At 41.2% G+C, this 16,185-nt stretch overlaps 1 protein-coding gene across 2 annotated transcripts in view; it reads right to left on the bottom strand.

Annotated features, from left to right (window-relative positions):
• Positions 1-14,605: 14,605 nt before the first annotated feature.
• The window catches only part of MFSD1 (major facilitator superfamily domain containing 1), a 73,127-nt gene continuing 71,547 nt past the window's right edge, over positions 14,606-16,185 (bottom strand). The window contains exons 16-17 of one of the 2 annotated variants that reach the window (XM_055381904.2): positions 15,997-16,122; positions 14,606-15,356 (exon numbers count right to left, since the gene is read on the bottom strand). In XM_055381904.2, the coding sequence (XP_055237879.2) occupies positions 16,038-16,122 (85 nt within the window). In that variant the 3' untranslated portion in view covers positions 14,606-15,356; positions 15,997-16,037. The remainder of the gene's footprint in view (positions 15,357-15,996; positions 16,123-16,185) is intronic. The other variant, XM_055381905.2, reaches the window with a different exon arrangement.

Genomic DNA, 16,185 nt, shown 5'->3' with positions numbered 1-16,185 from the left:
AGAACATGTGACTCTGCACCAAGAGTGGATTTGAGGAGTGGCTATGACCTCAAAGAAGGGGTTTTAAAACCAGAGATATATTCAACAGGGACTAAGAAATATTAGGCAAAAAATAAGGAAAGGAAACTTCTTAACTGGATCTGCGGTTTGATTCCTTAAGCCCTGTGCAACTTCTATAATTTTATCAAGCTTGTTGCTAATTAACAGGGTCGAAACATAGAAGGGTTGATAGCCATTTTATGTCCTCTCTCCTCCTCCACCCTTATCTGGTTGAGCACCATCATGTGACCACTTAGCCAAGACTGAGACCTTTCTGAGGCTACTCAATCTCTAGATCCTCTGTTGTCAGAAACATCTATCCCCCCGACATTAATTGGTCCCAGTTCTTCTGAAGCAAACACAAGTCCAAAACTATTTCCATAAGACAAATATTTGAAATATTTGAAAACAGCTGTGGTGTGCCCACTGAGCCTTCTGTTCTCCAGGCTAAATTAAGTTCCTTCTACAACCTCACATATAAAATGGCTTCTGGTCTTTTCATCCTCTCAGTGATCCAGCCCTGAGTGAGTTCCACTCTGTCTAATTCTTTCATAGTGTTGCACTAGAACGTTTGGTGCAGGTGCTCTGTCTTCAGTCAAAAGTAGAGAAAAATGATTATCTTCCTCCTATTATTCTACCACAAACACAGGCCAAAGCTCAGGACAAGCACACTGACTTCTTGACTTGCCTTGTGGCGAGGCCACCTCTCCCTTATCTGTGTCATGCACTTGGTTCTCCAAACCCAGAATGCGACCTTCCACTCGTCCTTATTAAATTTCCCTGTTAAATCCAGACCATCCTTCTAGCCTCCCAAGATCTTCTGTAGCCCTATGTCACCCAGCAGATCTGCTGGGCCTGCAGACTTTTATTTCTGGCAAGAGAAAGAATGATATCTAATTCTTCATACTCCTCATAGTTAAGGGACAAACCTGACACACAGGTCTCCTCCACTTGCCTTTTGATAATGTTGGGCTGGATGCCTTGTCTGGTTCCCTACCTCATGTGAGAAGAGACATATGCATTGTAAAACTCTTCAACACAATACCACCACATACCTCCCCATCCTCAGGTCATTATTCCAGACACCATTTTGGCCCCTTTTTGGACATATGTCTGCTAAAATAAAGACTTGCTTGTCACCATTTTGCCATGCAATATCACTTCTTGTCCTTACGCTTCACAGACTGGCCCTTTGTTGACCTCTATATCCGAGTTGACTTTGAACATGGAGCACATACAGTCAAACCTTTATGAAATACTGAAAAGAAAATTTTAACCAAATGAGAGAGAAAGAACAATAAAGAGCCTGGAGTATAAAGAGAGAGAAAAGAAAAGGAGAGAGTTATGATCTTCTTTTGTTAAAAATTTCCATCTGATGATTATTATTATTATTGAGATGGAGTTTCACTCTTGTTGCCCAGACTGGAGTGCACTGGTGCGATCTTGGCTCACTGCAACCTCTGCCTCCCAGGTTCAAGCGAGTCTCCTGCCTCAGCCTCCCGAGTAGCTGGGATTACAGGCATGTGCCACCACACCTGGCTAATTTTGTATTTTTACTAGAGACGGGGTTTCTCCATGTTGGTCAGGCTGGTCTCAAACTCCTGACCTCAGGTGATTCGCCTGCCTCGGCCTCCCAAAGTGCTGGGATTACAGGCGTGAGCCACCACACCTGGCCCCATCATATTATTAAGGTACAACTCAACTGCTCCTACCTCTTGAAGCCTTCCCAAATGCACCCCCATCACCGTAATTAATTGATTTCTCCTCAATGTTTCCGTGGCATTTTGATTATACTCCTAATAGTAATTTTTGCTTTATATCAAGGGTCAGCAAACTTGCAGGAAAGAGCCAGATAATAAGTATGTCAGGCTTTGCAGAACATGTAGCCTCTGCTGCAACTAGTCAACTCTTCCATTTTAGCATGAAAGTATCCATATGTAATATACAAATCAATGGACATGGTTATGTTCCAGTAACACTTTACTTACAAAAACAGGTGGCAGGCTAGATTTGGTTCATGGATCATAGTTTGCCAACCCCTATTTTATATAATGATTATTTATTTATGTGTTATCTCCCACCAAGCCTGTGAGTCCTTTAACAGCACATCACATTCATCTTTGGATCCTCTGCAATTCACACTTAGTAAGGGATTGATAGATGTTTGTAGAATATATAAATTGTCAGCCACTATCTGAAGGAACATTGTCCTGTGCCTTGCTGGAGTCCAGGTTGACTATTACTACCATATATCTCTCCTCTATAGTCAGAGATCTTATCAAAAAGAAGACAAGATTCACTTGCCATGAACTCTTACTGGATCCTGGTGATCCCTACTTTAACTTCTGAACTAACTTCACAATCCTACTTGAAATCAACACCAAGATCACTGGCATGGATATTGTGGGCTCCACCTTCTACCCCACCCCTCCATTTGACTGTTGAAAAATGTGTACATTTTCCCACCTCTAGTTTTCTGGTACTTCTTCCTTTTTCATAATTCCTGATCAATTATGAGCATCAGCTCAGGAAACTCATAGGGAAGTTCTTCTAAGCCCTGAGCTTAACAGCCACTTCAAAAAGCCAGCAGTCAAGCCAGTCTCAGTGGCTCATGCCTATAATCCCAGCAATCTGGGAGGCTGAGACAAGGATTCCTTGAGGCCAGGAGTTGCCTGGGCAACATAGTGAGACCATGTCTTTACCAAAAAAATTAAAAATTAGCTGAACATGGAGGTACACACCTGTAGTCCCAGCTACTCAGAACACTGAGGTGGGAGGATCACTTGAGACCAGGAGGTTGAGGCTGCAGTAAGCTATGATCAAGCCACTGCACTCCAGGTTGGTTGATAGAGAAAAAAAAAAAAAAAGCCAGAAATCCTCTTGTAATACCACCTCCTGGCCCCGGTCCCCAATACTCATTACCACTGTCTATTTCACCTTTTGACACAAAAAACATTCTGCATCACACACACACACACAAAATATGGATTGAAAAGATCAAACTTTTTTGCTGAATAGTCAACATTATGCTAACTTTTATTTGCTCTGAACATGGCTTTTAAAAAATCTACTGTCACTGGGTGCGGTGGCTCATGCCTGTAATCCTAGCACTTTGGGAGGCCAAGGAAGGTGGATCACTTGAGGTCTGTAGTTCAAAACCAGCCTGGCCAACATGGTAAAACCCCGTCTCTACTAAAAATACAAAAAACTTAGCCAAGCGTGGTGGCAGGTGCCTGTAATCCCAGCTGCTTAGGAGACTGGGGCAGGGGAATTGCTTGAACACGGGAGGCAGAGGTCACAGTGAGCCGAGATCACACCATTGCACTCCAGCCTGGGCAACAGAGCAAGATGCCATCTCAAAAAAAAAAAAAAAATCTATTGTCATCCTTGCCATTTTTCCAAGCTTCAACTCGGGATTTTAGCATTCATGATACCACTTTACTGGTGCATACTGGTCTTTATCGTTATACTTGTAGATACCTTTCTTTCCTTCTTTTTTATTACATAATACATTTTTAAGAATCTGAACTTGGGAGGCCGAGGTGGGCACATCACAAGGTCAGGAGATCGAGACCATCCTGGCTAACAGAGGGAAACTCCGTCTCTACTAAAAATACAAAAAAACTTATCTGGGCATGGTGGCACGCACCTGTAGTCCCAGCTACTTGGGAGGCTGAGGCAGCAGAATCGCTTAAACCCAGGAGGCAGTGAGCCGAGATCACACCACTGCATTCCAGCCTGGGCAACAGAGAGAGACTCCATCTCAAAAAAAAAAAAAAAAAGAAAGAAAGAAAGAAAGAAAGAATCTGAACTCTTTGTTTCTTTAGGTCTCTCCATTTGCTTATTCAGATGGTTGCAATAGGACAGTCACAGTATTGGCTCCAGAATTATAGAAGGACCTTAGGGATGGTGGAAATCTGACTGAAACAAGAGCTAGGTCTTGCTTTGAGGTGGTAATAATGTTAAGCAAGTATCTTTTGCCTATATTGTATGTATATTACAGACAAATTAAAATAGTCAGGTGAATAAGTTTGCTTTCATACTTTAAATGAAATTAATAAGATACCTATTATTCATATCAATAAAAAAACATTTTTATTATTCTCATTATTAGGGCTTGGTAGAGGGCTAATGACGACTAGTGAGGAGAGAAAGCTAAAGCTTTCCAAGCCACCCCTTAGCACCACCTTTTCAGAGTTAAAATTGAATTTTTGTGAGCTTCCCCCACCACCTGGGTCATCTTCCCTCCCTTGATATCGTGCCATGGAAATAACACATCTTTCATTTCTCAACTTTTTGACATCTTTAGCACAGTCTGATTGTGCTTTCCCTCACTGGCAATCATGAACTCTTTCCCAGTGGAAGCCTGTTCCTCCTGCTCTTCTCTATTCTTCCTGTAGCATTAACCAATACACCCTTCATGGTTAGAATTAGAACCAGTGGCAGTTTCCTTTTGACTTTCTCATCTCTTCAGTAGAGAAAAAATATCACATTAAAAATGTCGAAGATGCTCTGCTTTTAGCCAAAAGTAGCTTTAGAAGACACCCAGAGAGTCAATGATCCCCTTACAACTATTCCTTGGGCTATGATAATGACCAAGATTTTTTTATAACCTTAAAGGAATATCCCCTTGTAAAAGTATCCATGTCTAAACTAGCCCTGACAAAAAATCATGAGAAGTGGGTGAACATCACGAGCATGTTTTATAAAGCAATCTGTTGCACACTCCAGAATAGCATATTTTTCAACTAAACCTGTCAGACACTGTGCTAGGCATCAGGGCAGCCAGCTCTGAGCTCCCTCAAGAGTGCATTCTCCATGCTCCATCAGGGTCCAAGACAAACTTCTAGTTCTTCTTCTTCTTCATCATTGTCTTCATCACCTTCATCATTGGACCCATGGCTGACAACAAGGCCTATGCGGAGGACCTGGGAGCTCCCCAATTTGGACCCCCACTTTGTGGCTCTGCACACCAAGGAGCCCCCTCCCAGGCAGGAAGGGGAAGAGGCAGGTGAGCAGGGCTTGTTAGGTTGTGGCTACTTAAATGTTTTTTGTTATGAAGTCTAAAAAAAATTTATGCTCATTCATTTGCTTTCTTAAAAACATCATCTAACTTTAAGTATATTAATATCTATATAGATATAAAACTTATTGATATTATTCAAACTCTCCTCTGAACAGCATAAAGGTGATTCACTTTTCCCCTACGTCCTAAAATTGAGTTCTGTTTCAGTAAGTCTTTGGAATACTTCTGGGAAAAACAGGTTCTTCCTTTAGTGGTGACCTTGATAGTTTTGCAAGAGCCTGCCACTAAGGCATCTTAAATCCTATTGTAGAAATTCAAGGCCAATGATTCATCAAAGATCTCCTTTCTCTTCTAAAGTCATAATATATGCCAAGGAGAAGAAAACACCATGCTTGTGGTAGAAGTCTCCAATATATATGCATGCATGCATGTGCACACACACACACGCACAGTGAACAGGCCTTTAGTTATACACATTCTTGTGTAGTCCATTCCCAAGATGATTTTGGACTAGTCTTTATAACCAATAGAATGAGATAGAAATAATTCATGATGCCTTCCGAGGCTAGGTCATAAGAAGGCTCACTGCTTCTGCCTTGCTCTCATAGAACACTTGCTCTGAGAAAAATCAGTCACAATGTAAAAAAAATCCAATTATACCAAGACCCTCATTCTATGAGGAATATCAAGATAATGATGCAGAGAGACTGCGTGGAAAAAAGATGGAACCTGGCCAGGCTGAAGCTATTCCAGATACCCCAGCCCATATGCCAGATGTATGAGAAAATAAGCCCTCTTGGAGGTAGATCTTCTAGCCCTGATGAGTCTCCAGATGGCTACCGCCCCAACCACAGTCTGACTGCAAGTAAGGACCACAAGCTGAATCTAGAACTGTATCATACCATAAAAAACTGTTGTTTTAAGCTACTAAGTTTTTGGGGTGCCTTGTGCAGCAATATATAACAAAAGCAATGTTTCATGTACTTAAATTAGATGCCCAAGTTTCCATAAACCTTAAAGGCATTTCAAGGTTCATTTCAAGGTTCTCTTCTGAAAGTGTCATTTATTCCTATAGAAAATCATCAGGAACGAATATGTTCCAGAAAATTTGGTGCTCATTTCCCAGGTGAACCTGTCAAGTATTTGTTCAGCCTACTCTGTTCCTGTCTGTCCACATTACCAGGAAATCAATAAGTATCATAACTTTTCTTTTCATTCCAGGCCAGTAGCAGGTAGCTGACAAATGACTGGGATTCTTCCTTGTTGGCATGTGCTTTTCTTCCATATACCCAGCCCCTCTCTGTGGGTGACCAACACACCAATCAGGAGTCTCCAGGAGTGGTAGAAAGTTATCTTCTCTGTCACATCCTCTGTTTCCAGACTGACGGGGCTGGTGTGGAACCTTCCCACCTTAGCATAACCACATCCTAGCACTTCTCACCAAACCTCTTCATTTTGACCTCAAGTACACATCAGGTTAGGGAGTGTCCTCAATACTAGATTTCATTGCAAGCAAGAAGACAAATACTCCTTTTGCTCCCCTCAACCTCTATTCTTCTTGAGGGAGTCTGAGCCCTTTTCTAAGTTTTCATCCCTCATGGGATCCCCTTGGTTAGTGGTGGCAAGCTCTCTTCCCTTCAACGATCCCTGACCAATTCTGAGAGCTGCTACCTAGCTCTGTCTCACACAATCCCATGATGCTTCCTTCCCTTTCTGACCTGGACTCCCCTTCCCTACTACAGATCAGTTGGTATCCTTGATCACTTGCCCAAGTCCCAGTCTGACTTTCCTGAGTCAATATTATTGTCATCTTTCTACCTACCGGAGCCCTTTGGGGCCCGTTGAAGGCAGGGCCACCAAGGGAAAAATCTCCCCCTCTCCAAGACTATAACCCTTGCTCAACTCCTGCCACTTCCATGTCTGACCCAAGTCCTCTATTCTCCAGGTCTCTGCTTTCAGCAGACACTCATCCTTACTCATCTGAATAGTTCTCCCTTGGCTTAGATCCTGACTAGGAGCCCTTTGGGAGATATGCAGATGGAGCAAGGTACAAGAGAGTGGCAGAGCCTCAGTCCCAGTCATTCCATCTCATCACCCACCCCCAACAGGCTTATCTGATCCATGGGACTTTAAAACGAAAGAACCAATATGAAAAATATTTTACATGAATATGTATAGCACTTATCACTCCTTAACTTGGATATCATATATTTATATATAAAATAAAGACATATATTTATCTCGCTTATCATCTATCCCCCTTAATTAGAATGCAACTTTCATGAAGGCGCATCTTTTTGTTTGTTTTATTCGCTTCCGTTTCCCTAACAGAGAAGAGTACCTAACACACGGTAGGTGCTCAATAAACATTTGGTGAATAAATTAATGAATAAATATTCACAGTCCAATCAGGAAGCCTCAGTTTCTTGTGGGTTAACAAATGCCCAATTTATATATTCAGGTCTTTTGTTTCAAGTAAGAGAAACCACCTCGGGCTTGGTTAGCAAAGTAGAATTTATTAGGATGTTACCATGGGGCTCCCGGAATTGTCAAATGTAGGAGAAACAGACTTGAAAAACAGTTGTCACTCAGATGGCCAGACTATGAAAGTGATAGGAACAATCTGATCAGACTGGAAATTAGGAACTCCAAACTTTTTCAGTGTTTGTTCTTCTACTCAACAGTCAAACTTCAGAAAGGGACATCCCTTTGGCTATGTTGGATCAGGGGCTAGCCCCTCGGAAAAAGAGGGATGGCACCAAACTATAAACAATGGGGAAAGGGTCCCTCCCGCAAAGAAATTTTTAGGAAGGAGAAATTAATTCTGAATAGCCAAGTACAAAAAATATCCAATAAAAACTCAGACAATTAACTTAGGTTTCACAAATTCCATGCCCTCACCAACTCTTAAACTGCTTTCCCTCTAAGAAGAGAATTTTCATGTACGTTCTTCTACTACTGCATGTTTAGATAGGCAAAGCTAAATTGTACTAGAAACTAATTTAAAACACTGTAGAAAGATGCTTTAAATACTGTTTCAGTAAACTTTAGGAGTCAATACTATAAAGACTTGAAATATATCAACTCAAGAAAACACAGTTACAACCTTCTCCAGTGGCCAATCACAACTTTGGGCTGCTTTGATTTACAACATTGGCCACTGTAGCCTAGCCATTTAATCTTATAATCAAAATCAATCACCAATTTTTATGACAACATTTTGCAGGCTGAGCAAAAAATATTTCTCTTGAGGACAAATTAGGAACCCCAAAGTAACTCTTGCAAATAAACACTGTTGGCCATAACTTGCTGTGCTACACTGAACTCACAGCAATTCATTCTGTAAGTGCCACAGAAGCTAGAAGAAATTGTATAATTTTTTAAAATAAAGGAAATATCCAAAGAGATTAATATAACATAATGGCTATCTGGTGACTGAGTGAAGATTTTTAGTGGTTCAATGACAACATGTACTTTCATTTATGCCTCCAATGGTTGTCATCCAAAAGATATTGTGTCCAAATAGCCTTCAAGACAGATCATAACTCACCATTAAAATGATGCAACGCCCTATTAGGTTGACAGGCAGACTTCCCCATTGCTTCAAGGTGCTCATCCCTGAGCTTGCACTCAACAGTGAAAAGTAATGGCCAAACAGAAGACACTATGCAGAATGGCTAATTGCCAGATATACCACCAATAAATCAGCTGGACCCATTAATATGTAATGGAGCTCAATTTACTGTTAATTCAGATACTCCCAGAAAACCCAGGGAGCTCTTTAAAAGTAACTGCAGTAATAATTTCCCTTTATGTAAGTCAAATAAAATTAGCATTTCATCCTAGAATTGTATTCTGTGGAAATAATCATAATAAATTATTTAAATATTTCTCAGTACAGGTTCCAGGATTCCAGAGTCCTAGTTTCACTATTCCAGCTTGGCTATCAACATACTATGCAGCTTGTCTCTGGTTTCCCACGTTTCAGGAAAGACCAAAATATTCCACCTATAATATGTAAGTCACAATTTGATCTCTACTGCCTATAATAACAGAATCTTGTGTTTCCTCTGACAATCTCTACATGCTTATTTGATTTTCCAGATCTTACCAGAAATGGCACATATTGAAACAAAAAGGATATAGAAAAGTGTTCAGTGAGGAATCCAAAAGTTTGCTATTAAGCATTGTGAAGTGCAAGATAGCATTCTCCTTTAATTTTGCAGCTTTTCCTCTGAGAGAGTACTCCACCTACCAGGTGGAAGAAATAATGAGATACGGTCTCTCCCAGGGGACTAAAATGTCCAAAACCAATCTGAACACTTGCAATGACACTAGTCAAAAATACAGTGAAAATAATGCTTGTGTCTCCTTCGCATCTTTTCCTTCCCACACATTACTGCGACTTTTTATCTCAAGCAAAGGACTTCAGTGTCAACACTTAAAAATATCCCAACTTCCCTCCCACGGTTGTTGTGGGGAACAAATGTGATGATGTATACAACAGCACTCCGTAGAACAGTAAAATCTCATACACATGCTGGACAGGTGTAGGGTATTATTATTAATACAATTTAGAAATAACAAAAACATGCACTTAAACTCTCCATATAAATAGCCCCCTGTGGTCTATTAATCCAAGTCCTGTTTGTAGCCTGCTACTTATATGTGTGGATATCCTCTGAGGGCTATTCCAGACCAAATGCATACATTTTAAAAAGCATAATCCCTTCCAAATTACAAATTATTTTTCAGAAGAACACTACAGCTATTAGAATGGATAAACATTTCTAAACAACAATATATGCTTTTTAAAAATGTATAAAGAAATGTTATACAGTGATTGTTCTGTGGGTCAGTGGGCCAAGTTGATACATAGAACAGATTGAGCTATCAGATTCTTTTTCTCTCCAGCTAGTCCAGTGGGCATCTGCCAAGTTCTTATTTCCCCAGATCTGAATCTTATAAGCTGGTTATGCCCTACTCTACCAATATGAACCACATGGATAACTCAATCATCAATAAACTCAGTGCCTGGGAAGAAACTGGGATCCAGGCAACAATTCCTAGCACATAAACCAAAAGAATTCCTGTTGGCCTTAATGTTGCTTTCAGTGTAGTGATTTTTAAAAATAAATGTATATAAATTTTCTAATTTTTTCTTTAGTAGTAGAAATCCATCTTTTTAAAAAAGGATCAGGACCTTTTGTTCAAATTAATAACTAGCTTATGATGTGCATAAATTTGCTTAATTGAGTTCAAAAGGCTCAAAGTTCCCACTGTAAGCTCTTACAGGTGGAGGTTTTCAACAAGGGATAAATTTAGATTCTCCACAAAGCCTGGTGAAGAATGCAAGTCCCCAGCCTTGAGAAAGAACCACCATAAGGGACTGTCTCTCAAAGAACATGGGTCATCACATGTGCTCAGCACACTCAGTATCTTCCAAAACACCAGCTCTGCTCATGACCACACAAAACCCTAGGAAGGTGCAACAGATAGATAGTGACAGCAACACACTATTGCCAGGTCCCCCCAGTGAATCTGTTCTGTCAACCTAAAATGATCAAAATTGTCAGAATCTAGTTTTAAAAGAGTTTACTCAAATGCAAAGTTTGAGGATGAGCCTCCTGGGAGGCACAGATCCCAAAGAATGGAAGTCAGTGTCGTGAAGTGTAGAAGTTTGCAATTGCTTACAGAAAGTATAGGGAAGCTTAACAGAATTTCGACACCCTTCTATGTTAGGCTTAATGCATAGTTTCAATGATCTGATTAGTCAAAGTGGTCTTTTTTTCTTTCAGGAGAGGTATATTAAACATTCTATATGAAGATGGGTACAATCATGGGTTCTTGGGCACCATATGGTCTGAGTTAGGTACAGGACAATAAAAGAGGCAATTAACCTAGAACAAAGATCAGTGATTAGAAGGGGTAGAAGGCCTGGTCTCTGGTCTCTCCTAGTCATTTTAGAACAAGAACAATAAAGAAGAGAGCTAATCTATAATCTAAGAAGCAGAATTGAAAGTATACTATGTGGTTCAGTCTCCAGGGCTTAACTTCCCTTGGAATAATAAATTTAGAGGGCCCTGAAATTTTATTTTCATTTACAGTTCCATGCCTGTCATATTATACATCATGCACTTACAACACTGAGCCAGGGAAGCTCACCAGTGACACAAAAATAAAGAGCTGCAATTTGCATGGTTTTTTCCATCAGAAGCAGGATTTCCCCAAGGGGTGACAAATGTACCATAATTTTAGATAATACATGGAAAAACTTTAAAACAAAATTCGTACTTATATATTTATTTCCATGGACATTAAGAAACATAACCAGCATATCAAACCCATATGATTATTATTAGTTAAAATGTAACCAACTTTTTTAACATCTGTCAATTTTGAATTTTAAACAATTAAGAATATAAAGGTGTGTAGATATAATAAAGAAGGTAATGGTTGCAAATTTCTGAATATTTAGAAATGCCAAAGCCATTTTTGTTACTAAAAATGTGTATATTTCTAACATTTATAGCTCAGGATTCAGAGAGTTTAGGTTGAGAAATTCACTGGCAAATAAACAGTACTGGGGATTTTTTTCTCTTTGGGTTCTGTTGATGGCCTATTCAGTGATAGGGTGAATGTAACTAGGGTGAATGTAACTAGTAACCCTGATGCTCCTGTGTGCTAAGTTGTGTCTATAGGCATTTACAGATTTGGAGAAACATTCAAGCCTAAAATTGGGGCCACACAGTGAGCAGTATGATAGTTTAAAAAAAAATTTTTTAAATAAAAAACCATGGGCGCCTGATGGGCTGTGACCATGAGATCTTGGGCAGGTGCTCTGAGCCTCCTCTAGGGCTCATCTGCAAAACAGGGGCCATAATAACACCTACTTCATCAGGTCATTGAGACATGTAAAGGAATGATTTATAAGAAGGAACTTAATGAAAAAACTGTAAAGCAACTGTGCGGTTATCATTATATTACAGCACTTATTATGGGGAAAGCCCACAGTTCTCCAAAAGGATAAAAACAACTCCCCATACTGCTCTGCCCCTAATTGTAGGCTGCAATCAAGCTCAAAACTGGGAGTTCAGGAGCAGGGCAAAAGACTGCAGGGTCAGACCCATATGTCCATGGCACCAGAACTAGCACCTCCAGCCAACAGGCTGGGATCTGCCCATAGATCTCCAATATTTACCTGGAGGTCAGCACTCAGCTTCCCAACTGCAACTAAGTCTGTGGGGAAATAAAGCATAGAGCTCTTCCCCAGGAAGAGTGCATAGGGCTGCTGTATAGGATTTGTTACAGCTGGGATTGGTGAGGAAAAGGCCCATTGGAGGGAATATCTGAGACAGCAGGAGTAGCAAAGCAGACACTGAAAAGTGTGGGAGCTGGAGAAGGGGGCTGTGTCAAGGGTCTCAAACCAAATGCCCTCTGGGCTAAGCAGATAATGGAAAAGCTAGACAAATGTGGGCCAGTGATGGTGAACTGGTGAGAAAATGCCTTGGTTAAGAGAGGCAACCATTGCCCAGTAGTAGCTGACTGTCATCAAGTGGAAACTGACTTTTTAAAAGTTGGGAATCTAGGTTTTTATGTGAGTTGAAATCTCCCACTTATTAACTAGGAAATAATCCCCCCTCAAAATGTTAAGTTCTCTACAAGCCAAATGAAACAAGTCTATGGCCCACATGCCATTCTACCACTGCCATCTTGCAAGCTCTGTTGTACCTACCCAGGAGGTGGGTGGAGAAAAAGCAGATCACAATAAGAAGGCAATAAAATTTTTAGCCATTTTCTAATGTCACTTTTAAAAAAAACAAGAGGGATAACTAATATTCAGCTGAGGAACTTTACTCTTTGGAAATCATAGGTGGAGGCTTAGATGAGGGACCATATTGTAATCACCTACTATCCGGAAAAAGCTTGTGAATAAGAAAGTAAGAATTGCTTTACTGGGTAAAGTAGGTATGATTATAAGGGTCTCAATGAAATAGTCAATTACAATAATATATGGTCTCTTTGGACGCTGGCCTGAGACCTAAGACATACCACCGTGGGAATGTGGTACCAAAATCCAGCCAGTGCAGTTTGTTAGCACCAATGGGAGGAAGCTGGATGGACACTTTCACTCAGTCCTCCAAACAGAGACAAGACCAAGAAATAGGGCAGGGACTGTGGAAATGATTCATCAAAATCAGTACTTCTTTCTCAATCACTAAAACTTTCCAATCTGGCTGTACTAATTCCTTTTTCCAAAGACCATCTGGAGCAAAATCTGCCTCATCCCTTCAGTGTCAAGGCCCTCATTATTCTTGACAGGGGACTTTTTAGCGTCTGAACTCCCAAAGACCAAGCAGGAGTCCCTGTATAAGCCCAACTGAGACAACGGGATAATGCCTGCTTCTACCACCCATGTCAGCTGCCTGGACACCTGAGTGACAGTGCCAATAGCCCAAGGGACTGGAGGGAGGAAAGTGCAAGGACACCTTAGTAGAGCTGAGGGTGGGAACTGAGACACAGTTCCACACATGGGGTGTGTTGGCATAGCAATCCCATCTAGCAGAAACATGGAAACCAAAGGATAGCATAATACTGTATAAAAGTTGCCTTCAGGCTGGGCGTGGTGGCTCACGCCTGTAATCCCAGCACTTCGGGAGGCCGAGGTGGGCGGATCACAAGGTCAGGAGATCGAGACCATCCTAACAAGGTGAAACCCCGTCTCTACTAAAAAAAAAAAATACAAAAATTAGCCGGCCTGGTGGCACACGCCTGTAGTCCCAGCTACTCGGGAGGCTGAGGCAGAAGAATGGCATGAACCTGGGAGGCGGAGCTTGCAGTGAGCCAAGATTGCACCACTGCACTCCAGCCTGGGCAACAGAGCAAGACTCCGTCTCAAAAAAAAAAAAAAAACTGCCTTCAAATACCAGTCCTGTTGCTGTCAAAATGGAGTAACCTTGCAAATACAGCTTTGACTCCTCCCAACCCCACACTGATCTGTTTGTTTGCCTCCATTCCTCTGACCCCTAAAAAGCAGTGGTTAGAATTCAGGTCGGCAAAGCTGAGGATTCAGGAGGCAAGCTAAGGCAAGGCTGAAGCTGTTTTGCTATGACCTTCCTTTACAGAAGTGGCCATAAGAATAACAGCCTGAGGATGGGGAGGTGACACAATGGCAAAGAAGCCAGGAGACAAAGAAGACGGAAGCTGGGGGGCCACACTGATCTTGTCCCTCCATTCCTCTTGAGTAGTAGCTACACAAATAACTAGCCAGAGTTACTTCCCCTAAACAGAACACAGAGTTACTCCCCCTAAACAGAACTGGTATAATACAGTTGCATTCAGCAAACATTTCCTGAGCACCACTAGGTGCCAGATATCAGGGTTCTGATGTGAGTGAAATACATTTTAAGTGTCAGGTGTTAGGGTACTGAGCAGCAGTACTACTGCAGTACCAAAGAGGAAGAGTGTTCAAGAGAGGTTTTGGAAAAGAGGCAAAATTTGACCTGGCTAGTAATCATGATAAGGAGGATAACAGCAAAATGTACGTGGTGTTTACACAGATTTACTAGCCGTGTTAAGTACTTATGTGGACTGTATAATTTAATATAATTATAAAATTAACCAGACAAGCAGGAAGATAACCAGAGAAAGCATTGCAGAAGGAACGGCATGAGCAAAGGTCAGGAAGAGAGAAAGCGTCATGTTCACAAAACAGTAAGACAGAAGAAATAATGAGAGATAAGAGAAGAGCTTGGGCTGGGATAGCAGATTCTTCCAGGAAGCCTTCCCTCATTGCCATTCTCCATTCTCATCATTGCTCTGTATATTGTCCCCTCCATACTTAAAGTGCTCACTTTGTAGGATGTTCCTATCAGGATCACATTTGGCTGGAAGTGTCCGATACCCAAAATAAGAGACAGATCACAGTTCATCAGTTCTCTCATGTAAAAGTCCAGGGCAACACGCAGCCCTGTGAACACAGGGTCCCAGCTCCCGCCAGACTCCACTCCCCACTCCTAAGCAAGGCCCTCATCTGCATGGTCCAACATGGTCACAGGAACTCCAGCAGTTGCATCCACATATCCCATGATCAAGAAGAAGATGAAAAAGGAGGGCCAAAGGAGATGCAGCTGACACTTAAAGGAGGTTCTCAGAAGCTGCCCCAGAACACTTACTCTTCCACAGCATCATCCAAGCTTCGGCACTGGCACACCAAGCTGCAAGGGAGGCTGAGAGATGTGGTTTTATTCTGGGCTGCCAGGTGACCAGCTGAAAACTGGGGATTCTGTTACTGAGGAAAATGAGGAGAACAGATGTTGAGGAACAACTACCAGCCTCTGCCCATAATAATTTAATTAATCATTTCTCTATAGAGCATTTGCTTTGACTCAACTAGATTATAACTTCCTAAAGAGCTATCTTCCTCTCTTTAATGTGTTTCATGTTATCTAGTAAACACTAAGCATCCAATAGATGATATAGGAAAAGAGTGAATGAATAACAAATGAAACAAGCAAATTCTTAAAAACTTGGTAATGTATATGTGGACTATTTTCATGGCTAAGCTACACAAAAATAGTGTGACTCTACAGAATAATCCCTGCTTCTACCACCCATGTCAGCTGCCTGTACACCTGAGTGACAGAGCCACTGGCCCAAGGGACTGGAGGGAGGAAAGTGCAAGGAGGACACCTGAGCAGAGCTGAGAGGGGGAACTGAGACACAGTTCCACACATGGGGCATGTTGGCATAGCAATCCCATCTAGCAGAAACATGGAAACCAAAGGATAATGGAACTGACTTATTTTTCCAATAGGTACCATGGGAAGATAAGAACTTTAAAAAAGTCATCACCATAATACTGTTAGAAACAGGTTTGTTTGCTCATTTTAACAAACTAGACCTTTACATACTCAAAAGGGAATTTTCACCTTCATTGCGACAGTCCGCTGAACATCCATTTTTACAATAACTAGTGGTGTTGAATTCTCCATTTCCTGAGGATGTGTTTAGAATTTGGAAACAGGAAGAAGTGATCCAGAACCAAGTCTGATGAACTATAAGGTAGATGATCAAGCTGTATTATTCCAATTCAAGTTTTTTTCAAGTATAACAATAAA

The sequence above is a fragment of the Gorilla gorilla genome, chromosome 2 (assembly GCF_029281585.2).
Source record: "Gorilla gorilla gorilla isolate KB3781 chromosome 2, NHGRI_mGorGor1-v2.1_pri, whole genome shotgun sequence".
In the NCBI taxonomy this organism is placed as follows: domain Eukaryota; kingdom Metazoa; phylum Chordata; class Mammalia; order Primates; family Hominidae; genus Gorilla; species Gorilla gorilla.
This window is presented reverse-complemented; position numbering and strand designations above follow the sequence as displayed.